Source organism: Vanrija albida (genome assembly GCF_041260175.1).
Source record: "Vanrija albida strain AlHP1 chromosome Unknown contig_1, whole genome shotgun sequence".
Lineage (NCBI taxonomy): Eukaryota > Fungi > Basidiomycota > Tremellomycetes > Trichosporonales > Trichosporonaceae > Vanrija > Vanrija albida.
The window spans coordinates 1,041,977-1,066,074 of record NW_027191420.1 but is presented as its reverse complement, the minus strand read 5'-3'; the positions used below and the strand labels follow the sequence as shown (position 1 = coordinate 1,066,074).

The 24,098-nt window shown below is 63.9% G+C and overlaps 11 protein-coding genes across 11 annotated transcripts; 5 read left to right on the top strand and 6 right to left on the bottom strand.

The window, feature by feature from the left end:
• Positions 1–847: 847 nt before the first annotated feature.
• RGA2 (Rho-type gtpase-activating protein) lies at positions 848–4,759 on the top strand (the record flags this gene model as incomplete). Its single annotated transcript, XM_069349111.1, has 6 exons — positions 848–1,065; positions 1,115–1,235; positions 1,285–1,431; positions 1,472–3,010; positions 3,059–4,424; positions 4,476–4,759. 6 exons carry the CDS (start codon positions 848–850, stop codon positions 4,757–4,759), a joined length of 3,675 nt encoding a protein of 1,224 aa, XP_069212655.1.
• A 181-nt stretch (positions 4,760–4,940) lies between these two features.
• Positions 4,941–7,070, bottom strand: Q8F55_000457 (uncharacterized protein; the record flags this gene model as incomplete). Its single annotated transcript, XM_069349110.1, has 3 exons — positions 4,941–6,187; positions 6,224–6,822; positions 6,862–7,070. The coding sequence occupies 3 exons, from the start codon at positions 7,068–7,070 to the stop codon at positions 4,941–4,943; spliced, it is 2,055 nt and encodes a 684-aa protein (XP_069212654.1).
• A 226-nt stretch (positions 7,071–7,296) lies between these two features.
• SPT4 (transcription elongation factor spt4) lies at positions 7,297–7,720 on the top strand (the record flags this gene model as incomplete). The annotated part of the gene is made up of 3 exons (XM_069349109.1): positions 7,297–7,419; positions 7,455–7,563; positions 7,599–7,720. The coding sequence occupies 3 exons, from the start codon at positions 7,297–7,299 to the stop codon at positions 7,718–7,720; spliced, it is 354 nt and encodes a 117-aa protein (XP_069212653.1).
• A 281-nt stretch (positions 7,721–8,001) lies between these two features.
• On the bottom strand, positions 8,002–8,897 carry Q8F55_000455 (uncharacterized protein; the record flags this gene model as incomplete). The annotated part of the gene is made up of 3 exons (XM_069349108.1): positions 8,002–8,253; positions 8,287–8,461; positions 8,503–8,897. 3 exons carry the CDS (start codon positions 8,895–8,897, stop codon positions 8,002–8,004), a joined length of 822 nt encoding a protein of 273 aa, XP_069212652.1.
• Positions 8,898–9,265: 368 nt separating this feature from the next.
• CDS1 (phosphatidate cytidylyltransferase) lies at positions 9,266–11,392 on the bottom strand (the record flags this gene model as incomplete). The annotated part of the gene is made up of 6 exons (XM_069349107.1): positions 9,266–9,434; positions 9,473–9,657; positions 9,696–9,952; positions 9,990–10,493; positions 10,531–11,240; positions 11,310–11,392. 6 exons carry the CDS (start codon positions 11,390–11,392, stop codon positions 9,266–9,268), a joined length of 1,908 nt encoding a protein of 635 aa, XP_069212651.1.
• Positions 11,393–12,769: 1,377 nt separating this feature from the next.
• Q8F55_000453 (uncharacterized protein) lies at positions 12,770–13,507 on the bottom strand (the record flags this gene model as incomplete). Its single annotated transcript, XM_069349106.1, has 6 exons — positions 12,770–12,813; positions 12,854–12,923; positions 12,990–13,257; positions 13,302–13,330; positions 13,363–13,379; positions 13,417–13,507. The coding sequence occupies 6 exons, from the start codon at positions 13,505–13,507 to the stop codon at positions 12,770–12,772; spliced, it is 519 nt and encodes a 172-aa protein (XP_069212650.1).
• A 1,182-nt stretch (positions 13,508–14,689) lies between these two features.
• On the top strand, positions 14,690–15,717 carry Q8F55_000452 (uncharacterized protein; the record flags this gene model as incomplete). The annotated part of the gene is made up of 7 exons (XM_069349105.1): positions 14,690–14,743; positions 14,781–14,839; positions 14,874–14,926; positions 14,972–15,050; positions 15,100–15,184; positions 15,252–15,530; positions 15,637–15,717. The coding sequence occupies 7 exons, from the start codon at positions 14,690–14,692 to the stop codon at positions 15,715–15,717; spliced, it is 690 nt and encodes a 229-aa protein (XP_069212649.1).
• A 1,268-nt stretch (positions 15,718–16,985) lies between these two features.
• Positions 16,986–17,908, bottom strand: Q8F55_000451 (uncharacterized protein; the record flags this gene model as incomplete). Its single annotated transcript, XM_069349104.1, has 6 exons — positions 16,986–17,075; positions 17,126–17,445; positions 17,493–17,540; positions 17,576–17,635; positions 17,699–17,728; positions 17,794–17,908. The coding sequence occupies 6 exons, from the start codon at positions 17,906–17,908 to the stop codon at positions 16,986–16,988; spliced, it is 663 nt and encodes a 220-aa protein (XP_069212648.1).
• Positions 17,909–19,293: 1,385 nt separating this feature from the next.
• Positions 19,294–21,350, top strand: Q8F55_000450 (uncharacterized protein; the record flags this gene model as incomplete). The annotated part of the gene is made up of 2 exons (XM_069349103.1): positions 19,294–19,300; positions 20,083–21,350. 2 exons carry the CDS (start codon positions 19,294–19,296, stop codon positions 21,348–21,350), a joined length of 1,275 nt encoding a protein of 424 aa, XP_069212647.1.
• Positions 21,351–21,840: 490 nt separating this feature from the next.
• Q8F55_000449 (uncharacterized protein) lies at positions 21,841–22,955 on the top strand (the record flags this gene model as incomplete). Its single annotated transcript, XM_069349102.1, has 5 exons — positions 21,841–21,909; positions 21,972–22,048; positions 22,099–22,405; positions 22,552–22,710; positions 22,860–22,955. 5 exons carry the CDS (start codon positions 21,841–21,843, stop codon positions 22,953–22,955), a joined length of 708 nt encoding a protein of 235 aa, XP_069212646.1.
• A 12-nt stretch (positions 22,956–22,967) lies between these two features.
• On the bottom strand, positions 22,968–23,556 carry Q8F55_000448 (uncharacterized protein; the record flags this gene model as incomplete). The annotated part of the gene is made up of 2 exons (XM_069349101.1): positions 22,968–23,066; positions 23,101–23,556. The coding sequence occupies 2 exons, from the start codon at positions 23,554–23,556 to the stop codon at positions 22,968–22,970; spliced, it is 555 nt and encodes a 184-aa protein (XP_069212645.1).
• Between the last annotated feature and the right edge of the window lie 542 nt (positions 23,557–24,098).

Sequence of the window (24,098 nt, the reverse complement as noted above, 5' to 3'; positions counted from 1 at the left end):
ACGCGCTTTGCCCTCGTCCCCCCTCTCCCCCTTGGCCTTCCCCCCTCCCCTCCCCCCCCCCCAGCGCGGCCTTGATCTCTACTCAAACGCACATTGTCACTTTGGCTTGACGGAACAAGCGCACCGCACAGCACCCAAACGCGTGTCAGTCTGTCTCTGCGCGCCGCGGCCACAATCGACTTGCCCCCCTTGCAACCCCCCCCCATCAACAATTACACTGCGCACGCGTCCGACACAGACAAACGACCACAACCTCGTTGCTTAGCTAAACCCCCGTAGTCGACGCGCCCACCTCGTTCCTAATCACCCATCCACCGACCCACCAACCCACCTGGCTACACCCCACCTTCCAACTCTTCCACACTCCACCCCACCTCGACACCATCGACACATCGACGCGACCCGCTTACACATCAACGCGTCCATTCGCGATTTCTTTTACGCGCGACACGACTCTCAAACCACGCCAAACGCCCACCCACCCCGAAATCACAAAGCAGCAACAGCAATAGCGGTCTGAGCGTCGCGTCGAAAGAGAGATCCCCGTGGCCCCAGCGACCCCGTGCACTTGCGTCTTGCTTGCACACCACACCACTGCTCGCTCGCTCGCTCGCTCGCTGCTACCGCGCGCGCGACGACACGACACCCAATCGACTTGGACGTCGTATCTATTACAACTCTTACCCCCAGGCCCAGTGCACCCACTCGTCCTCTCGACTCTCGCACTCTTTTGGAACGAACGCGACACCGACGGTGGATGGCTGGGCCTCACCCATAGCGCGAACCACCACCTGTTCGTCTCTGCTGCAGCGGTCAGATCCTCGTCCCCCAACACGACTCGCCCAACATGACGGCTGTCGATGCCCCGCTAGCCGCCCTCCCCACAGACGCGACACATCCTTCATCACTTCGCCACTCGATGACAAACGGCGACTTGCCCACTCCGGTGCGCGAGAACAGTGATGCCATGTCGACCATGTCAACGCTCGATAACATTGAAGCGCGCTGTGGGGGCTGCCGCAAGATCATTGACCAGGACAATGGCGGCATTGTCGTCGCGTTCGGGTACGTGCAGCGCCCCTTGGCACGTTTCCTCGTACTAACTCTCACCCAGCACGTCGCTATGGCACGTCGACTGCTTTCGCTGCGCAAAGTGCAAGGACAAGGTCTCGGCAGACACAAACCTCCTCTTGTTATCCGATGGCAGCCCCGTGTGCGGCAACTGCTCGTACCAGGTGCGTCTTGTCGGAACGTAGCAGGGGACGTGCAGCTCACACCTTGCAGTGCTTTGTTTGCAAACAGGCCATCACAGAGGAGGCCATCATGACAGGAGACGAGTCATATCACGCTCACTGCTTCACCTGTCGAACCTGCAAGCGCAGGATCGAAGAGCTCGTCTTTGCAAAGACAACACAGGGCATCTACTGCATGGTGCGTGGTGCGATAGTCGTTGGCACTGACCTCCTACCAGAACTGTCACAACGAACGCGTGGCAAGAAGTCGCAGACATGCCGAAGCAAAGCGGCAGCGAGCAAAGGAAAAGGAGCGCGAGGAAGCCGCAAAGGGCCTGTCAACCAGCGCGTCTCTTCCTTTGCTGTCCACCGTTGCGGCATCCAGTCCTGGACCGGATACACCTACAGCCGCTTCGCCAACAGTGACGCCGGGCTCCTCCATCAGAACCGAGCGCGGCGACAAGGCTGTCGTCTCGCCCAAGGCCACAACCTCGACCTCTAATGCCAACGAGCGCACGCCAACCCAGGAGCGCATCCGCGAAGGCAGCGTTGACCGCTCCCTTGGTGCAACCAGCCCCGTCCCTCGTGCAGTCTCCCCCGGCGGTAGCAGAAAGGGCAGCGCTCCTTCATCGCCATCCTTGGATGCCCCTCCAATGATGCGCGGTCTGTCCGCCGACAAGGAGCACATCCTGAGATCGGGCACTAGCAGCCCCACACCGCCCAGCCACACGGCTCCATTGAGCCCCCCTGGTCCCACCTCACCATCCAGAACACCTGTTCCCCTGCGCTCTCCAAGCACGGGCGTTGGTCTAGGATTGGGGCCCGCCTCAGGCCTGGGTGTCCCTACCAGCAAGGCCGACAAGCGAAGGTCCATCAACCCAGGTATGATGTTCAACATGGATTCGCAAAACGCCACCTTTGCAGCAGAGCCTCGAGCCCCGTCGCCCCTCCGGGCATCGTTCAGCGAGCGCCAGCATGGAAACGGTGCCTCTGCGGGTCCGTCCACGCCAGCCTTAGAGAGAGGAGCTTCGCCTTCGTTACCCTCACCCAAGGTCTCGGTTGCCCCCGTCCTTCGCGCAGCATCGCCGGCCATCTCACCGGACAAGACGCCTCTTCCCGGCTTGGCAGAAGTACGCGAAGACGCCGACAAGAAGGCAGACGCCACGGTCACGCGTCACAAGGAGGCGACTGGCAACAATGATCGCCACCAGCCCCGGATCGACGCGCCCAGCCTCCCCACAATGTCGTTCTCTCTGTCTGATCCAGACTTTGCAGTTTTACTCAGCGAGACGGAGGCCAATGGCAAGACGCCCGAGAAGGCTTCGCCACCCAAAAGCAACTCCAAGACGCAGGCCAGCCCGCCTCGAGAGGACAGCTCAACGTCGTCTTCGCCCAGTATCCCTACCATTTCCGACCCAGAAGAGACACCGCTCTCTATCAAGAGGCAGTCCATGACCCGCAGCCCCCAGATGAACCTTCTCTCCTCGGCCGCGAATGGCGATGCCGCCAGCTCGTCGTCGCCGCTGAGATCCCTGCTCTCTCCTCACGACCAGCCGATTGGGACCAGGCGGCGGCGCCTGTCGATGGAGTCGACCATGTCGTTCCGCATGGAGCCAGACTCTGCGATTTCGACCTTGAAGGAGCTGATCGACAATGCCAAGCCGGGCGACGACAACCATATCTCGGTCAACCTGTCGTTGTTAGCGGACGTTGTGCGCGAGCACGAGGCTATGAGGGACGCCGCTGGCACTCTCAAGCAAAAGTACACTGGAGCAAAGGTGAGCTGGAAAGACTGCGCGCGGCGATCAATTTCTGACCCTTCTCAGCGCTCCAGCCAGCAGTACAGCGAAGGCCTCACAATCGCCGGCGAGGAGTACGACAAGGAGGCTGCAATGCGCCGCGATCTCGAGGCAGAAGTCACCCGTCTCCGCGCCCAGGTCCACGGCCAAAGTGCCCGCTTGTCCCTCATCTCGAGCGACGAGCGAAGGCAGGAAGCCTTGCGTAGAAGGTCGCAAGACCTGGCCAGCAGCCTCACTGGCCTGGAAAGAGATATTTCTCGACTCCGAGCTCAACGCGACATCACATTGGCGGAGGTCGAGGAGCTCCAGGCCAAGTCGACCGCTGGCGCCGATGGAACTGTCGAGGAGACAACGACCAAGCTCGGGCGCTCCCTCACTCGTCGCCTGGATACGATAAAGGAGCAGTACCGTGAAGAGCTTGGGCCGCTCTCCGCCCAGCGTGAGGCCTTGCAGCGAGAGATCAACGACCTGCGAGAGACCCGCGAACAGTTCCTCGAGGAATCTGCGTCGCTGGCAGCGAAGAATGAGGAACTCGCAGAGCTCAATGCCCAGCTGTCGCGCCAAGGCGAGGACAGGCCGGACACCACCGTCCGTCAACGCACGCCGTCGAGCTTTGGTACCATCAAGCCGTTACGCACCCACCCATCTGGCAGCCCATCGCTTTCATCTCTCTCGACTTCCGTCACGTTGCAGGATGTGCCTGAGGAGACTGCACGGGTCATCAAGGTTCCCAAGCCAGAGCCCATCGAAGCAGCGCCGGCTCGTCGCTTCAAGTGGTACAAGTCGTCAAAGGGACCGGAAGGCCCGACTGGGACCACGCCAAAGGGCGGCGACAAGGACAAGAAGTTCCGTCCTTCTACCGAGATGGGCTTGCGCGACCACCAGTTCCAGCAGCACACGGCGATGCGTCTGGGACGGTGCGAGCTGTGCCAGGAGAAGATGTGGGGTCTCCAGGAAGTCAAGTGCATGGCGTGCGGCACTGTGTGTCACAGCAAATGTGCCGAGAAGCTGCCAAGGTCATGCCCTGGTCCACGGAACGGAAAGGTGGTCGAAGACGAGGGGCCGCCCCCTCCATCGATGTTTGGTCGCGACCTGTCCGTGCAGGCCGAATCAGACAAGCACTCGATCCCTGTCATTGTTACAAAGTGCATCGAGGCTGTCGAGGCCAACGGCATGGAGTACGAAGGCATCTACCGAAAGACTGGTGGCTCGTCCCAGTCGAAACAGATCACGAGCCTGTTTGAGCGCGGCAACTACGAGTCGTTCGACCTCACCAATGTCGACCACTTCAACGACATTAGCTCGATTACCTCTGTGCTCAAGACGTACTTCCGCCAGCTGCCCGACCCGCTCTTAACGCACAGCCTCCATGAGAGCTTTGTTGCGGCCGCAAGTGAGTTTGACGTTTACCTAAGCGCCCGAGAATACATTGCTGACTCTACAGACATTCGCGACCCCAACAACAAGTCGTCGGCTCTTCGCGCGCTCCTCAAGGAGTTGCCGCAGGCGCACTACGCTACGCTCAAGTTCCTGATGCTCCACCTCCACCGTGTCGCAGCTCAGAGCCAGGTCAACCTCATGACGAGCCAGAACCTGGGCGTCGTCTTTGGACCCACCCTGCTGCGGTCGGCGGACCCCAACCGCGAGTTTGGCGACATGGCCGGCAAGGCGCTCAGTGTACAGTGGATGGTGGACCATGCGCCCACCGTCTTTGTCGACCGCGACTAAACATGCGTCGCGGGCGACTCTTTGTGACCTGTCCTGCATCTTGGGACAGTGCCATTGTGACTACGACCACATGGATAATCTAGCCTCCTCCTCACCTCCACCTCCAAGTACCGTACCCTGTCTACGCTTGCTTATCGTCTGCCACTTGTTAAACTATGCATCATGTGTACCGAGGTTGCACTCAGCGACGCTTTGCCTTTGCGTCCATCTGCACCGACTGCTTGTTGCCGACCGAGAGCACCATGTGTGCCTCGCCCGTCTTCTGCTGTCGGCGCGAGAAGGCGTTTGTCATGCCGAGCGGCGTGTCGCTGGCCGACATGCTCTGGGCCTTGCGCTCCTCGTCCATCTTGCGGAGCCTCTTCTCCGTCTTCATGCGGCCCGACGTCTTGCCGTGGAACTTGTGCGACAGAGACTTCCACGCCTCCTTTGCGCTCATCTCGCGGCCAAACTCGTCGTGGTAGGCAATCTTGATGTCGGGCTTGTAGTTTTTGAACGCGTCGAGCGCCGTGCGCGCCTCGTGCTGCTCGCGCATCCGGTTGTCGTACTCGCGCTGCGCCTGGTCCTTGTTGCCGCCGCGCGCCGCGATGCGCTCCATCTCCTTCTGCGCCTGCCGCCGCCGGTGGTCGGCCAGCCACAGGTCGTGCTGCTTCTGCTGGCGCTCGCGCGCCTCGTCGGCGTCCGACTTTTTCGCAAGCGAGCCCTGGTTGCGCAGCATGGTGAGGATGTTGGCCACGCCGTTGCCCACTGGCGCTTCGGGCTCCTCGGCCGCCGCCGCCTCGGCCTTGACGTCCTCGAGCTCGCGCATCTGCGCGTCAATCCGCAGCCGGTACTCTTCCAGCGAGAGGCCCTCGCGCGCCGCAATCTCGGCCAGCGCGTCGTCTTCATCCTCGTCCTCATCCGACATGGGCTCGTCGCCGTCCTCGACGCGCTCGATTTTCACGACCACGGGCTGCTCGGCCGCCGCGGACGACGGGCCAGCCGCCGGGGACGCTGTCCGTGTCCGCTCCTGCTTGACGGGCGCGGCGAGCGATGCGGCTGTGACATTGCGCACAAACTCGGAGGTGTCGTCAAACGTGATGCGCCCATCGTCGTCGTCGTTGCCGTCGGCCTGCGCCGCCTCGGCTGCCGCGTCCTCCTGCTTCTGCTGCGCAATACGCGCCGCGAGGTCCTCAGCCTTGACTTTTGGCTTCTTCTTGGCTGCCTCTCGCCGTGACCGCGCGAGCGAGGCCTGGAGGTCGTCGTCGTCGACGAGGTTGTCGGGCTCGTCGCCGACCGCGCGCTTGGTAAACGTCGGGACAAAGTCGACGTCCATGCCGCCGTCGCCGCCGTCATCCTGCTCTGCCCGCCTCGACGATTTCTTCGCCCGCCGCTTCTTGACCTTGAAACCCTTGTCCCCCTCCTTCATGTAATCTGAGACGTCAAAGTCGCCTGGGGCGTCAGCTCGTCCACCCAACCCACACTCACGAGCAAAGTTGAGATCCAGCTTGACCTTGGACTGGGGGGCCGCGCCAAACATCTCGACGTCCTCCTCCTCGACCTTGGCCTTCTTCTCGACCGGCGCACCGAGACGGAAGCCCTCCGTTTTGACCTTGCCGCCCGAGGCATAGTCCTCGTCGTACTTGGACAACACGTCGGCCTTCTTTCCTATTCTTCCCTCCTCAAACTCATCGTCGTCGTATCCAGTGTACGCCTGCGCAGCCTTGCGCTTGCGCTCCTTGACGGCCGCGTCCGCCTCGAGGTCGGCAATGTTGACGTTCTGAAGCTCGTCCTCGTCGCCCTCGAGGATCCGGCTGTCCTTGAGCGTGAGGATGACGTCCTGGCCCTCCTCGAACGCATCGGCGTCGTGCGCGACCTTGATGCCGACGAGGTCGGCCTCGTCGTATGCCACCCGGTCGGCTTCCTCCATCTCGCGCAGCCGCTTGGCGGCCAGGTCCTTTTCATGCCGCGAAGCGCGCTTCTTCTGCGCCTTGATCCAGCTGGACGCCGAGAGCTTGTCGTCCTTGGTCGTGTCGCCAAGCGTCGAGCCTTGCAGCTTCTTGTTCAGCGCGCGCTGGTTCTTAACACTGGTGGTGTCAGTATACTTGATACAAGCATCTACGCACCGCTCAATCTGCTCCCTCGTCTCCTTCTCCTTCTTGGCAGCCCGCTCGTCCGCGCGCCGTTGCGCAAAGTTGGCCTCGGCAATGTCCTCCTGCGTCGGCTCGGGCTCGCCGCCGGCCGCATCGTCGTCGCCGCCGATGGGCGCGAGGCCGAGGCTGATGCGGACCTTGTTGGTCTCCTCGAGCGTGAGGGTTTCCTGGTTGACCGACATGGCGGGGGATGGGGGGGAGTGATGAAGCGGATGTGACCAAGTCGAGCTTGATATTGTCAAGGTCGATTTCGAGACAGTTGGGTGGCAAAGGCGTTAGGCATGCGAAAAGGCACGCAGCACACAGCGGGCCTTCAGCCACCTCCACCCCACACACTCCCGATTTGAACAGCCACCACACCACATCCACATCCACATCTTTGCATTCCTCTCCTCGCCATCCCACGCAATGCCTCCCAAAGCCTCCTCGTCCCGCGGCCCGGCGCTGCGCGCCTGCCTAGTCTGCTCGGTGCTCCAGCCGCTCAAAGACTTTATCGAACAGGGGTGCCCGAACTGCGAGAACGTTGTGCAGGTGGGTGCCATGTCCGCGAGTTACACTGACGACAGATGCAAGGCAGCCACGAGCGCGTGAACGAGTGCACGAGCACCATCTACGACGGCATGATCGCCATGATGGAGCCTGAGGAGAGCTGGGTCGCGCGCTGGCAGCGGATAGGTGGGTGCCGGTGCCGGGGCGGCGCTGACGGCTAGACAAGAAGAAGCGCGGGCTGTACGCCGTGCGTGTTACCGGCCGCCCGCCGCAGGACGTGATCGAGGCGATTGAGGCGCAGGGCGGTGTGTACCGCCCCCGAGATGCGGTCGAGGAGTTGTAAGCGGCGTGAGCCGCCGCGAGGCGGCGAGCGGGGTTCCAGCAGGATGAGAACGACGATGCCTTGGCTCTACCTTTGTCCAAGGCTCGCAGACAAGCCCCTCGCCTCGCCGCAGAGCTCACGCTCGTCCTCTGCCCCACCAGAAGACCCATCCCCCTCGCCCACCTCCCCACTCGGCCGTAGCGGTCGTACCCCAACCCCATGCATGTTGTAAACGAACCGAGCACAGCCCAAACGCAGCCTCGATACCATATCATACATCGACTAACCGCTGACCCCCCGCGCTACATGTACATGCCGCTCAGGTCGTCGCCGTCGCCGGCCGCCTCGTGGGCGCGGCGCGCGCCCATGCCGAGCGCGGCGAACGGCTCGTCGTCGACCTCTGTCCAGTGGGCGGGGCGGTCGAGCGCGGCGGCGGCGCCCGTCGTGGCGCCCAGCGCGGCGCTCACGGCGCGGGGGTCGAGCATCGAGAGCGGGAGCGGGAGGAGGAGGAGCGTGCTCTGCTTTCCGTGGAACGGGGACGCCGGGTGGGCCGACTGGGCGTCAGCGCGCTCGCGTCAACAACTCACCGAGGAGAGGAAGGCGCCAGCCACGCCAGTCACGTAGTTGGGCGCGTCGTACCCCCGCAGCCCCGCCCCCTTCGGGGCCGCCGACGACGAGAGGAAGCGCACCGGCGGGTCCGGGAGGCGCGGCTCGGCCTCGGCGGGGATGTACATCGCGGGAACGTAGGACGAGACGAGTGTCCTGTGGGCCGGGTCAGTTACTCCCACCACGACACGACGCACCAGGCCTCGGCGCCGAGCGCGCCGAGCACGGCCTCGACGAGCGCGTACGCGGCCCCGCTCTCCGGCTCGGCGAGGGCGACGAGCGCGCTGCCGTCGCCGAGCGCGAAGACGGTGCCGGCCGGCTCTGGGCCCACGGCGACCGTGAGCGCGGGGCGCGGGGCGGCCGCCCGGCGGACGAGGTACGCGCCCGCCTGGCCGATGCCGACGACTACTGAGGACGGCTTGAGCGCCGGTGCGCCGGGGACGGCGGAGAGCGTCACCTCCGCCGCTGGGGGAGCGGGCCGGCGCGGCTGAGAGGACGAGGGGTACGCGCCCTGTCCCTCTTCGTCTGAGCTGTCCGACTCGAGCAGGTACCGCGGAGGAGGCGCCTTGAGCGATGCGATTGGGTCGAGCATGGTGGCGAGTTGTGCTACGCTGCCCCGCTGGTTGTTTGCCGACTTGTACTGTCCGGCGTCGATGAACGCATCATCAGCGCACACACCGACCGACGCGACAGCGTAGTAATTTCCACGTGCGCCGCCAGGCACAGCCGGAGGTGGAGGGGGCCCACATCACGCTCAACAAGAACATCCAAGTCACTTTTTCCCACAACCCACGCCACGTCTCACTCTGGTTCAATGCATGTAGTATGGATGGTATCATGAACGCCGCTGTGGCGATTAATCACACGACTTGAATCCTGTGAAGATCTCTACTTTCGCCGCGCGTGTTTGGGTTTCCGGTTGACGACAACCCGCAGGCGTCGCGCCGTCGCCGTTCGGTTTTAGAGCACACCCTGGCCTTCGAGGAAGCGCTTCAGGTCGGTCAGCAGCTCGAGCTGCTCGTCGGTAGTAAGCGACACAACGGCCGTCTGCAGGATCGAGCCGACCGTCACATTCTGGATGCGGATAATCGACGAGTAGTAGACGTAGGCGAACATGCCCATCATGAACCTGTCGCGTCAGCACACTCCAGGCCCGTCAACACTCACTGGCAGTCCATGCGGTCAGTCATGCCACCATGACCCGGGATCGAGTGGCCAAAGTCCTTGATGTTGAAGGCACGCTTGAAGCCAGAGGCAAAGAAGCCACCGAAGGGGGCCACGAGCGACGCAAACGTCGCCATGACCGCGACGTGGAGCTGGAAAGGAACGTAGGGGATGGCAGAGGTGCCGAACTGGGTGTCAATGAGTGTCCCAGTCGATCTTCACTCACAATAGCCTGGAGGGCCTGGCCGATGGGGCCGGTGAACTCGAAAGCGCGCCAGATGAACACAGGGTTGGGCTTGCACACGATAGTCGAGAAGGCATTCGCGCCGAGGTCCCTAGCCGGGCAGATCATGTAGGGGAACTGCATCCAGAAGGTGCCCCAGCCGTAGCCAAAGAGGAGGGTGCAGAAGAAGGCGCCAATGAAGCCCTCGACCGTCTTCTTGGGGCTGAGCTTGATGAGAGGGGTGCGGCCAAAGAGCTTGCCTGGGAAGTGAGCGGGGCACCTTTCACAGTTACTCACCACAGACGTAGGCGAAAACGTCGTTGCAGATCACAAGAGACGCGGGCACGAAGAACCAGATCATGCCCTCGAGAATGTTGTTCACAATAAAGTGGCTCGACACGACAATGAGGAGAAGCGAGATGTGCACCCAGCAGAAGAGGGCAAACTGCTGGCGGAGGTACTGGCGCTGGAGGTTGGCAACAAAGCCGACGAAACCAAGCGTGTAGAGCATGAAGCTGATGAAGCGGTGGTTCTTGGCGAAGGGGATGAAGTATGCGTCGACAAACACAATGTGCTTGAAGTAGTAGATGATAGACTCGCCGTAGAGGAAGTAGTTGGTGACGACGAAGAAGTACCAGTTGAGGGTCTTGCTCCACTCGTCACCCTTCTCTCCGGGGCTGGGCTTGATGACCTTGGTGCCGTGGTCGCGGAGGTTGAACAGCGCCGTGACCTCCTTGTAGACAAGAGTCTGGCAGACGAGGACGAGCATAATCATGTACGGCGCACCGAGCGACAGGACGGCTGTATGTGTCAGACGAATCCACCGCAGCCCACTCACTGATGAACCCGAAGATCATGATGAAAGTCCAGACCGTGCGCTCGATGGCGTTCTGGTGCTTCTTCGGCTCGGCGGCCGTAGGTGTCTCCTTCTTGGGGGTGATCGTCCTCTCGCCCTCGACACCCTCTCCAGGGACGACGCCATCCTCAAACTTGACAGAGTTCTTGTTCGGGCTGGCGGCGGTGAGGGCGGCGTTGGGGCCGACGGGGGTGAAGTCCTCGGGCGTCCTGCGTTTCCTGTTGGAAGGGAGCTGGTTGGCCGTGGGGGTCGGCAGCTCGGCCGGGAGCGCGGGGGCGAACCTCGGCGACGAGGGAACCGCAGGGGGCGATGGGACGCGCGTGGGGGTCGAAGGGGGATCGGCGTCGGCTTCCTTCTTCGCGGCCGCGGCGGTAGGGACGGCTAGTGAGGCAGCGGCGGGGACGGCGGAGGAGGCCTCCTTGGCCTTGGATCCGTTGGCCGCGGCGGGCTTGCTCTCGCCGTTCTTGCTCTCGCCGTTCTTGCTCTCGCCGTTCTTGCTCTCGCCGTTCTTGCTCTCGCCGTTCTTGCTCGCGCCGTTCGCCTTGGCTGCTGGCGCGGCGGGCGCCGGCTTCGCAGCCTCGGCCTCCTCGGCGGCAGCGGCGGCCGCCGCAGCCTTTGCAGCAGCCTTTGCGGCGCGCTTCTTCGCGCCCTTGGACAGAGGAGCCGAGGGAGTGTCGTCGACCTCTTCGACCCTGTTGAATGTCAGCGGCGAGAACAGAGTGATGGTGGCCACTGGCCCCACGAGCCATGGCCGAGCTTACTCTTCGATTTCGACTTCCTCGATTTCCTCAAAGTCGTCAATCTCCAGGGCGCCAAACTTGTTTGCTTGTGTAAACGACGGCATCGTGACTGGTACACTCGTGTGAGGGTGTGCAGGCCGCGGTGCAGTGTGTGATTAAAAGAATCAAAAGGGAATGTGTGAGTGTGTGGTTGAGAAAGATGAGAGAAAGTGGCTTTGCCAGTTGTTCCAAAGTTATGCGCCGTGGCGGAGCAACAGCGCGCGGTGACGTCTGGCGTCGTCGGTGTGCGTGGGGACGGCGGACAAGTGGTGGGTGACGCTGGCAGCGCGGACGGCAGGCCGAGCAAGCGCACTGGCAATGGCGGCCGGTGCGGTGCGAGAGACTCCAAACGCCACGTCATTGTTGCCACGTGGCAACCACTCGCACCAAAAACTATTGCACCGTTTTCTCTCAACCTGCATTTATCGCGCCGTACTTCTCACTCTTCCCTCTGCTCCATCACTCGACGCGTACCTAAGGCATTTGTCTGTGCAGACAGCGGAGCGTGGTAGCGGTGGCGCCAGAGCCCATCCTTGGCTCACTAACAATACTGTGAGTCCCGCTTCCCCCTCCCTACCCCTCCCCCCGCTCGAATGTTTGATGAGCACTACAATCCAACTCTTAAGCGCTGCGCCCTGGTGCGTGGTTGCGAACCTCTTAGCAAGGTTCGTGGACGCGGGCTGGGGACAGTGCATGCGCCGGGTAGGACCGGATCCGCTTGAGGACCACTTTACACATGACCTGACGCCTGTCTTCTGTTTCAATGTTGCGTTGTGGACGTAGCTGACGACGACAGGTACGATACTGATGTGACTGACGCGTGGGTGTGCCGGTGAGCGTTCTTCCAAGGTTTACAAGGTAAGTCGAGAGTCTACCCCCTTCCCATCCCCCTCCCCTGCGCAGTGAAGATAAAACATATACCATACTTTACCTCATTCGTAACCCGCTTCGGCGGCGATTGACGAGACACTTTCAGCCTTGACTGAGCGCACATCCTCCTCTCATTTTGTGTAACGAGTGAGACAAAGCTGACGCTTTAGGTTGCCACGGGGAGTTGCTATGGGGAGATGCGTCGTTGTAGTCTTCAAACTCTGACACGCTACTGGTAAGTCCCCATTCCCCCCCCCCTCCCACTTTCATGATGAAATCTATCGATGGGCGGACAGCATCCAAATCCCATGCGGCTTCGGCTGCTAAACGTCCCGTGTACAAAAGTGGACGGGGAAGAGGACTTGGTGATTCATCGTTTTCTGATCTCGTGGCTGCGTGATTGCTTTTGCGAAGCGTGAGCTGACAATTTAAGACAGAGTTGGGCATTGTGTATGTTTTCATAGTTGTGTAATGTACTGCGTGTAGCAAAGCGTAGTAGCGGCAGGCAGCAGGGCACTGATCTGACGCGACAACGGCCAGGTGGGAGAAGGTCGCTCCGTAACACGCCGCGCTCACTGCTCGACCAAAAAGTCCTGCACCATCTTCTGGTGGGGAGCTGTGGTCGTGAGCTTGCTTCACGCGCGGCGCCGACCCACCTCCGTCCTCCGGGAACTGCTCTCCCTCGGGCTTGTACCCGAGCTTTGCGTAGAAGGGGATGACGGGGATCTGGGTGTGAGCGGTGTCGCCGACTCAGCCCTGCCCAGCGGGCTGCGGCTGCACGCGCACACCCACCTGCGAGTGGATCTTGATCTGGACGTACTCCCTGCCGTCGGCGCCGACCTTGACCTGGGAGCGCAGCGCGTCGGGGTGCGCGCGGACGTACGCCTCGAGCTGCTGCACGAGCTGGCGGCCGAGCCCGAACTTGCGGTACGCGGCCAGCACGGCGAGGCGCGTGAGCTTGCCCTTTGCCGGCACGAGGCGGACGGTGCCGACGGGTTTGGGCGGGGCGAGCGACGTGTCGGAGACGAGGAAGGAGATGTGGTCGCCGGCCGTGTCGTGCCTGCGTGCGTCAGCGGGGCGGTGTGGGCGCGGGGCGCGACGCACTCGTCGATCTCGTCGTCCATCGAGAAGCCCTGGCGTTAGCGGTGAGTGACGCCCCGCGCACCTGCTCGTCGATGAAGACTGGGGGTTAGTGAAACTGCCCGAGCTGCCGACGCACCCTCGATGCGCACCTGCAAACACGCGTCGACGGCGGCCTTGGACTCGGCGACGGTGAATGCAAAGGTGGGCGCGGCGGGGGTCGTGGCCATGGTGTGGGGTGTGCTGGGAGATGAGAGACGAGTCGAGCGGTCGAAAGAGCTGGAACTGGAGTGGGGGAGGGGGAGGGTGGGGCGGCCAAGAGCTAAAGTCAAGGTGGAGGTTGGCCGAGGCCAACCAGTAGCCGAGTGTGGCAGTGTGGTGGACACTGGTTGATGCGCTCTCCGCGCTGCCATGCAGGCCGAGGATACACAGGACACGGGGGTTCGGGAGCTCGGGTGACTGCATATGTAAGATAAGACAACTATATGCGTTTCCCTCTCGCTGAGTGCGGACTGAGATGGCATCAGACCCAGCGGGAGCTCTGCGGCACGCAACGTCGTCCCAGTCGGCCCCATCGGTCCCATCAGGCTCAGTCCAACCCGCCAGCGCGTGACTACCCCGCTCGCGACTACCCTCCTGCCCCGGCGGCTGGCGCGCAGAAATCAAGAATGGAAAACCGCGAGGCACAGCCACTGCCGCCGGCGTCACGTCGCGTCGGCAACACGTCCCACGACACGTCCTCGATGACGCGGGGCCGGCGGCCTCGCTGCATTGCTTGCGGGGGACCGAGCGTCGGAATGGCACCGATCACCGAGGCAGCAGGTGCGACGAGGCAGAGGCGAGAGGCCAAACCTCTCCTCGCGGCCCGTGCGCGCGCAGGCCGTGTGGCGTCGGGAGTGGATCGGGGGTGCGACGCAACGAGGTCGACCACCCGCGCCGCCGCCTCGATCGATCCAGGCGGCGCGAGCACGGGCCTTCAGAGGATCGAGACGAGTTGCAGAGGCCACACAATGACACAAAAGAGCGCGCAACGCGGCCCAGGTTATGGCTAATGCGCATACACGCCAATGTGGCGCCGGCGGCGTCGGCGGTCCGTGCGCGTGGCGGCGTGGCGGCGCGGCGTGCACCGTCGACCGTTGGCCAGGTAATCACCATGCGCCGATGCAGTATGCGCTGCTGCCCAGCCGCCCAGCCGAGACGCCCGCCCAGCCTCGCTCGAGGCGCGGCGCCGACGCCGCCGCGCATGCCTCCGCCGAGTGTGACTTTGCCAACCGTCGCCCTTCCGCCGGGGCCTCGGGTGTCGAGCAGGTACGCGAGAGCGCGGTGCTGGCGTCGAGCTGGCGCGGCTGGCCGTACCTAAGAGCGAGCCAGACTTTGCAACTCTTCCCCCCACACCCAACCCGCACCCCACAATGCCGTACCGCAACGCGACCGACCAGCACGACAGCACCAAGCACCCCGAGCTGGTGCGCCGGCAGCCCTGCCCCGCTGACGCTGCCGCAGAAATCGCTCATCGACAACAACCTCCGCTGGGCCGACCACGTAAACCGCGTCGACCCGGGGTGCGTCGGGTCGCTGCGCAGAGCTAACGCCCAGCTTCTTTCCGCGACACTACCCCGGCCAGCGGCCCGAGATTCTTTGGATCGGGTGTGGGTCGCGCCGAGGGCGACAGGCGGGCAGCTGACACGGCGTAGGCTCGGACGCGCGCGTGCCCGAGACGACGATTATGGGCGCCAACCCCGGCGACATTTTCGTGCACCGGGGGATCGCCAAGTGGGTTTGCGTGGGCGAGCGTTGCGAGCCGCAGCTGGCTGACCCGCAGCCTCTACACACCGCAGGACGACAGCCTCAACGCGGTCATGCTGATCGCGCTCATCAACTTCAAGGTCAAGCACATTGTCGTGGCGGTGAGTTGGCCCCCTTCCCCCGCGCGCGGCCCTCGGCTCGCGCTGACGCGCTCGCCTCGCCTCGCAGGGCCACTCCAACTGCGTCGGCTGCCAGACCGCCCTGCGCGCCTCCATGCTCCCGCCCACGCCCGAGACGCAAGCGATCCAGCGCTACCTCCGCCCGCTGACGGCGCTCGCGCGCGCCATGCACACGCCCGACGGGCCGCCGAGCCTCGACCTGCTGGTCGAGGAGAACGTCGCGCAGCAGGTGCGTAATATCCTCGCGAGCGACGTCGTGGCCGCGGACTGGAAGCGCCGCGGGGCAGAGGGCGTGCACGTGCACGGGTGGGTGTACCAGCTCGAGAATGTAAGTGGTGTCGCCGAGCGCAGCGAGGCGGCGGCAGAGTGGCATGCCGTCGGCTCGCTGTCGGGCTCCCTCTGGCTCGCTCCGCTCGCTCGATGCTCACCCCCAGGGCACCATCCGCGACCTCGGCATCTCACAAGGCCCGCCTGGCTCGGTGCCCGGCAAGCGCGCGGCCGACCTCTGGCGCTGAGCCCGCGCACTCAGTCCGCCGCCAGTGCCACACGCTCGCTCCGCTCGCGCCTCGCTCAACTCTTTTGGGAGCTGCACAGTGCCGCCGCAACGCCGCACACGCAGCAGGTGTACAATCCATATCCATGCTACAAAACCCTCAGTGTCTTTTTGTCGCCCCTCGCTTCGCAGCGTTTAGCAGCCCCGGTGTCACCCGCGGCCTGGCACTGCTGGCTGGCGCTGAAGAAATTCAAGCATCATTGGGTTGGTCGCCACGCCGAGCGCGGAGCGCGAGGCGGGTGTGTGTGGGTGTGTGTGTGAGGTGGGGAAAGGGGGAGGGGAAAGGGAGTAAGGAGGGGAAGGAAGGAAGAAGAAGAAGGGCACGCTGGCATCGGCACGTCGTCGTCTCAACGCCGCGCCGATACCACCACGCCCAGCAGCACCGGCTACGCCGGCGCTGCGAGCGCCCCATCACCGCGCGGCACTCCACCTCCCGGCGGCGCCACGCGCTGAAAGGGACAAGCTCCACTCTAAGCCCCATCGAGTAGCCCCGCTGCTCTGAGCTCTCAGAGCAGACCGGGGCAACCGCATGACTATGCCCATGAGCGCACTTTGTCGTCGTGTCGCGGGTTACGGTCCTAGCCCCGGGCCCCAGCGGCTCGTATCTTCGCCTGCTGGCGGGGGGTCGGGCCGCCGCCGCGCCGTCGGCGGGCGCGGAGGTCGGGCTAAGCCTGACACATCGCGCGCCGTTCGACTAACCGGCCCCGGCGCTGCTCAGCAGCGCCTGCTCTCCACTCGGGGGCGGCGGCGCGGCGCGCGCACGCGAGGCTCCGGGGACTTTACCCACAGCCTAGGGGGCGGACTGGCCGCCGTGCGTGTGCTGCGATAGCGGTTCGTGGAGCTTGTAAGGGGGAGTAAGGATGAGGTTTGAACTTTTGCAGCGCGACGGTGCGAGCGAGCGAGCGTCTGGCTGCAGTGGTGGCGTCACGTGCGGGCTTATGGTTTAGTCCCGCGCGTGGCATGGTGGCCGAGGCTGGAGGACAGACATCGGGGGCCGAGGTACTGCGACAGCTGCATGCGTATGACCGGGTGCGACGATGCATGCGCTCGCACGCACGAATACCCAGCACGCCCACACGGCGCAAACAAGCATGCATCATGGCACGAGCTACAAGACGAGGCAACGAGAGCAACACGAGGCAACGAGAAGCAAGATGAAGACCCCTAGCCGGAGCCAGACGACCCAACGAGAAGCCACAGCACTGTACCACTCTACAACGACGCAGCCCCCTACAGATCAGTCCTCTTCGACCCATCCGCGTTCTTCTTCTCGAGCGACTCCTCGATCTTGTCAAACACGCGGTCGACGGCGTACTCGACCTGCGCGGGGCGTCAGCGGCGGCCACAATGTTAGCAGCCTGTGTGCTCACCGGGTGGTCAAACAGGTACGGCAGCGCCGGCACAATGGCGATACCGACGGCCGTCGGGCCCCAGCGCTTGAGCGTCGGGTTGGCGCTGTCCTTGACCGCCTTGCCGGCGTAGCGGACCGCCGTGTGGATCGTGAACGCCGGGAGGGCCATCGACGCGAGACCCTGGAACACGGAACGCTTGACCGCGACCAGACCAAGACGCGTCGGCTCGGAGAAGTTGGCCGCCTCGAGCGGCGTCGGGCCCTGCTCCTTGGCCTTGTACGTCGTCCACGAGACGTCGCCGATCAGGTAGGCCCACGAGACGCCGTACGCGGCGGTGACTGCTTGTCAGCCGCCTGGCGTCATCACGACCGCCCAGGGTACTCACCGACCCAGGGAGGGACCACAGGGCGGAAGGCCTCTCCGACGTCGCTGGCTGGGGGTCAGTGGTGCAGTGACAGCGACACGCACTGTACGCCGTGTAGCGCGAGCCGGCGCGCACAATGTCTCGTATCCGGCGAGCGTAACCGGCTGGGGAGGGTCAGCGGGTGCGGTGCGGTGCGGTGCGTCTGCGTCGCATGCAGCGGTACGTACCATAACGGATGCTCGAGTCGGTGGTGTCGGCTGGATGTGTGAGCCACGAGTTTGCAACAACAACAGCGCAACAGCGCCCGCCCCATGCGCCTCACCGTCGTCGTGGACGAGCGTGTCGATCTGGCCCTCTGCAGCCTTCTCGACCTTGACGGCCGCCTTCTCGACCTGCTTGACGGGGGTGGGCGTGGAGGTGGGCGTGTTGCTGGACATTGAGTGTGATGGGTGCGATGCGATGCAGTGAAAAAGTCAGAAAGGGCTGTGGTCGAATGGATGCATCTCGCGTAGTTATCTCTGGCCTCTGCTTCGGCGGCCGTTGCGTCGGCGGTGACGACGGTGCGTAGACGAGTGAGTGGGGCCGAGCTGCCGTGCCGCGTACTGCAAAGGGCAGGCAGGCAGGGGGATGACGAAAGTGCACTGGGCGATCGGCAGCTTCAAGAGTCGAAGCACGTGGTTGAATGGGAGGCGGATATAGAAAAGTAGGACGAGGACAAGGGAGATTGGCGCTAACTCCGTCTAGATGCACGCAGACCAGTTGCACAGCCTCGCGGCGGCGGCGGCGGCGGTGCTGATTGTAATGATCATATGATTAGGAACGAGATGGAATGGCATTTGACCGCGACATTTGCATTGCCTTTGGGAGTCGCATGTCTCTCTCTGGCTGATCCATGCATGACCCCCCCCCCCCTCCTGGGTCGAGGTCACGCTACCAGCGCCGCCTTGGCTGGGCCGCCTTGCAGATTCCTGATTGACCGACCCTTAGTGGCCGCCCACTGCCTTGCCCTTAGACTAAGCATTGGCCACCTTGCCCGCCCTTGGGGGGTTGTGCCGTGACTCGCCAGACTCACGAGACTCGGACGCGACGCGGCCAGTTTCCCTCGACTCGCCAAAACGCGACAACGACGACAACGACGACGCCCATGCACCACCACCCAAACAATGCTTTGGGTTCCGTACTCCCGACGCCACAAGGCTTATGCAGCTCGCCGCTCGCCGGATCTACACAAATGGCAAAGAGGAACAAGATGAGCAAGACGATCATGCAGCAGCAGCAGCAATCTAACCGTCAATCCTCCGACCGCCGTCTCTTGTCTCTGCCAGCGCAAGTGCCGCGCCTGGCTGGCCTCAATGCGCCGCGCCGCGCCGCGCCGCCTCGGACGCCACCCTTTAAGAGCACCTGATCTTGAGGGCGCCGCTTTGGCTCCAACTTCTGGCTGGTGCAGTGAGTGGTGGTGGCGGCCAAAGTGCAGAGACAAGACGAGACGACCGAGTGAGCCAGTTGCGACTTTTCCCCTTTGGGCCCAAGTCTCCGCGCGCGCGCGCCCTGCAGTTCGCCGCTCTCACCGCCCCCCAGCCCCGCCCACCACCGCCTGGCCGCCCGGCCGCCCAAGTGCCTGCCTGCATTCACCGCCCCCCTTCCCCCCCTCGTCCCCTTTGCCAGTCGGGCCTTTGCATGCATGTAGAGAGACGAGACGCATGGACAATCCACAACCACCACTACACTACTTACACATTCTCGTTGTTGCTGTTCGCCCAACTCGACACTGGCAACCACTATACTCTTCTGACGACTCGACTCGCACCAAAGGGAACTAAACATGAGCGGTAAGTTTGGCGCTCCAAACAACGCGTCTAGAGTCGTCGACGACCCCCAAGGGTTGCGACCCGACCCTCCCTCCCTCCTATCGTGTGCACACCAAAGAGACGTAAACTCTACCTATGTTGGGAACGAGTTGGACTCTGAGCCGGTGGTCTTCCCTGGCGCCTGCCTGCCTGCCTGCCTTGACAATCTGCCACGCTCCTTCCCTCGCACGCATGCATGCACAACAAGGCGGCAGTCTCGGGCCAGTCTTTGCACTTGGCTTGGCTATTTCCTCTTGGACGTTGGCTGGTCGTGGCTGCTGCGGCAACCCTTTGGACGGATCCGCTTCCTAGCCACGCGGGACGGCTGCCTCCCGCCGACCGCCTCTTAGACCAGCCCGCGCCCCTAAAACCACCACTGGCCACTGGCTCGGCACGACTTGGTCGTGTCATTCTTGCCCTCCTCCCCCTCCTCGCATCACTACTCTCCTCGGTGCTATCGTGATCAGAGCTGGGCCACTCGTGTCTACTCTGAACACTGTAGCATTGACGTTTTTGAGCACATCCCTCGTCCAACACAGACCGCCCCATTGCGTTGGGTCGAATCGCGCTGACAAGTTTGGTTACACCCCACTCGCGACATTTGCCCCTCGTACCCTCTCCCTCGTGAAATCACCCCACGCGACGACCTTGACGACTGCTTTTACTGCTCTCACCTCGTCTCGTCTTGTCTTCTCCTCCTCTTCATCCACTTCCAACCATGTCGTCGCCTCCACCAAATTCTGCCGACCCCGTCGAACCAACAGACAGCAGCTCGGGCTTTACGACCGAGCCGTCGGTCTCGCCGACCACGTCCAACTCGCCCACGAGCGAGTCGACGACTACTTCGCCCTCAGAGTCGGCCACTACTACCACTTCGACAGAGCACTCCACTACCACTACGGAACCCTCCACTTCTACCACCACGACCACCTCAAACTCTCCCACCACAACCTCGCAGACGCCTACCACCACGTCTGACAGCACATCCCAATCCCCCTCCAGCGTCTCCCCATCATCCACTCCTACCACCTCGGCCCCACCACAGTTGACATCGACCACCGTTGTCACTCCGTCGCAGTCGAGCCACGCCTCCCCCACGACCATCCCGACCCACATTGTCACGACCGACTCTGCCGGTCGTTCAATCACGGCCTCGGCCACCCTGGTCCTGTCGACGGACGGGAACGGAAACGTTATCACTGTGACGCAGTTTGTGCCCACAACTCACGCCCCGGGCACCGAGTCGTCGCACGGCGCGTCGAGCTTCTTTGACAACACTGGCGCTGTCGCCGGTGTGTTTGTGGTTATCGGCCTCGTCGTGACGGCGATTGTCGTCACGTTTACGTTCCTCATGTTGCGTCGCCGCCGCCGCCAGCGTCTCGACCGCGACGTTGCTGCCGCTGCCGCGGCTGCGGCCGCTGCGTCGCACTCGCGCTTCGACGAGGAGGACGACCAGCCGAGCATGACCCAGTACGGAGGCTACTACACGGCCACCAACAGCGGTCACTCGGTCGACCAGCAGGGTGCCAATCTGCACAACGGCTACGACTACGAGGACCCCTCTGGTGGCTACGACCCGTACGCTGCGCACCTCGTCGATGTGCCGCCCATGTTCGGCGGCGACCGCTCGTCGACGGCCACTGCCCCTGGTCTTGCTGGTTTCGGCGCCACTTCGGCGACGACCAACTACTACAACGGTCACCCTCAGACGAACCACGGCGACATCGACTACACGCAGGCCCAGGGCGACTATGGCCACACGTACGGCGACCCGCAGTACGACGTTGCGCACCAGTACGCTGCGCCGCTTCAGGGCCTTGCTCCTGTCGCCGAGATGTCTGCCGAGGGCCACTCGGACCACCAGCACCAGCAGCAGCAGCAAAACTACTACAACAGCTACAGCTACAACGACGACCCGTACGAGGGCTACGCTGCGCCTGGCGGCGCGCTCCCTCGGCACGACAGCTCTGGCAGTGTCGGCTCTCACGGCGTCCACCAGGGCGGCCGGGACCTGACTGTCACGAATGCGTAAAACCTCCTGTTGTGCCCTCTCCCGATTTGTAGTATAGATGTTCTCCCACGGTTACGACGACGCCTCTTTAACTCACGGACATTAGACCACCCGCCGGAGGGACCGGCTCGACGCGGGTGGTTGCTTGCTGGTTGTGCCGCTTGCGGCGGCGTGCCGTGCCCGATTCCCTCCTTGGCGGATACCCCTTTTCCCTAATCGTTGCTCGGGTTCGTGCTTTGACGGTGGTTTGTACGGCTTGTAGTCGGCAGATGGATGTCATTGTGCGCGGTACAGCGGTGAGGCGGTGAGCGAGCGGAGCGAGCGCGCGAGTTGTGTGTGTGTTGCGAGGAATGGAGGATGAGGATGAAGAAAGTCGCATTCGCCACATGGCCACGACGGACGTAAATGTCAGCAACCGCCAGCCGCCATGATTGATGCACGCGCCCAAACCACGACCACAACTCAAGTCCAAGCCCAAGCGCGAGCCGCAAGTCGCAACCACACAACCACCATGGCGGCCGCATCGTCGTCCAAGCAGATGGAGCTGAACCCGCGCGGCATCCCGCGCGCTCCGTTCGTGGTGAGTGCGGCGTGGGGAGCCGGGGCGCGAGACCCCCGCCAGCGCAGCGCTAACACTCGCAGGACAATGTCGAGGAGTATGTCGGGGGCAAGGACGCCGACGTGGAGGGCGTGATCAAAAAGTTCCAGGAGACGAGCGCGTGGGTGCTGGCCTCGGGCCGCAGGCCGTGGGCGAGCTGACGCCGCCCAGCAAGTACCGGTACATGGAGCTCAACCTGCAGCAGCGCCGCAAGGCTTTGCTCGCCAAGATCCCGGACATTGAGCAGACGCTGAGCGTGGTCAACTTTTTGGCGGCGCGGCGGCGGAAGGCGCTCGGCGAGGCCGACGAGGAGGGGGACGGGGACAAGGACTCTGACGACGAGCTCGACGACCTGCTCGACGGCGACGGCGGGGAGGAGGCGGCCGACGCGCCGCTGACGACGCTGTTCGAGCTCAACGACACGCTGTTTGCCCAGGCTGAGGTTAATGAGACGGGCGAGGTGGGGCTGTGGCTTGGTGTGAGTTGCGGGGCGAGGCGGGGCGCAGCCCCGCCGAGCGGGCCGGGTTGAGAGCTGCGTGCGGTGCGACTAGAGCGGGCCGAGCGGGCTCGAGCTGCGCGCCGCCCGCCCAGCCACGCAGACACCTCGCTGACACCCACCCCCAGGCCAACACCATGCTCATGTACCCGCTCGCCGAGGCGTCCGAGCTGCTGGCCGGCAAGCTCGGCTCGGCGAAGAAATCCCTCGCCGACGCGGTCGAGGACCTCGAGTGGATCCGCGAGCAGGTGACCGTCATGGAGGTCAACTTTGCGCGCGTGCATAATGTGAGTGCGAGCGCTGGCCGCGCAGCGGTCAGCGTGAGGGTGTGGGCGGCAGCGCCCTTTCTGGACGACGGCGACAAGGCCCTGTCTCTGGACGACGGCGCCAGCGCCCTCCCACCCCACCTCGCTGCGCTCGGTGCTAACACCCCCAGTGGGACGTCAAGCGCCGCCGCGAACGCCGCGACGCCGAGTCGCTGCTGACCGGCAAGGGCGGCGACGGCGACGACAGCGACGGCGAGGACAAGTAGCACATGCATAGACTAGTCATCGAGGGCGCGCGCGAAATCCGCGAGCTTCTTGCGCACGTTGCGCCGGTTGTCGGCGAGCTGCGACGACACCTGGGTGCGGGTCAGGCCGAGCTGGCGTCAGCGAGTTCGGCGGCGGCGGGCCCACCTCGGCAGCGACGGTGCCCAGGTCGGCGAGGGCGGCGGCCGCGCCGCGCGCGACGACGATGGACGCGAGGCGGGATTTCACGGCCGAGGGGATGCGCGCGGCGTTGGGCGAGGAGGCGGGCTTGGGGCTGGGCGACGCGGCGGGAGCGGGCTTGGGCGTGGGCTGCTTGGGCTTGGGCGTCGTCTTGCTCGGCGTCGTCTTGGGCGGGGTCTTGCCTGCCGTGGTCTTGCTGGGCGTGGCCTTGCCGTTGGCCTTGGGCGTGATCACCGCGGTGGGCTCGGCGCGAGTGCTGGTGCTGGCCGCCGCCGCCGTCGCCGCCGTCGCCCACGACGGCCCCGCGGCCACCGGCCCCGTCACCCCCACCCCCGCCGCCGGCCCCACCCTGCCGCGCTTACCGTACCACGCGTCGCTGTCGCTGTCGTCGCTGTCGCTCGAGTCGAGGTAGCGCTTTGCCATGGTGTGACTGGGCCGTGTTGAGCGTCGAGACGACTTGTGTGAGTGTCGAGAGCCGAGACGACTTGTGCCAGTGTCGTGAGTCCTTATGTTGGCTTGCAGCCCACCGCCCCGACTCGCACGCCCGCACCGGCTCGCGCCGCCCCACTCGTCGCCTTCTCAGCCACTCTGGCGCCGTCTGGCGCCGGTCTGGCGTCTCGCCTGGCAGAATGGCACACAGCGACGCACACCGGGCGCACGGCCTTCATGCCCCCCAGTCTGGCGTCAGCGCCACGTTCCGCCGCCCAGTCAGTCTTCCACTCCGTCTCGTCAGCATACCGCCAGCCCTTCCCCTCAACCCACCCCCGCTCACCCCCTCGGCCGCTCGGCTGCGCCTCGCGGCCTCGCGACCTCGCAAACAAACTACCATGCACCAGATCAAGGCTACTACAAAGCCTACTCTACCCTACCTACTACTACTACTCCTTGGCTTAATCCGGGAGGCCTCCAGGCTCCCCCAGGGCCAGTTACACTAACTCTTGACGACCTCGGTCGTGATATGTTGC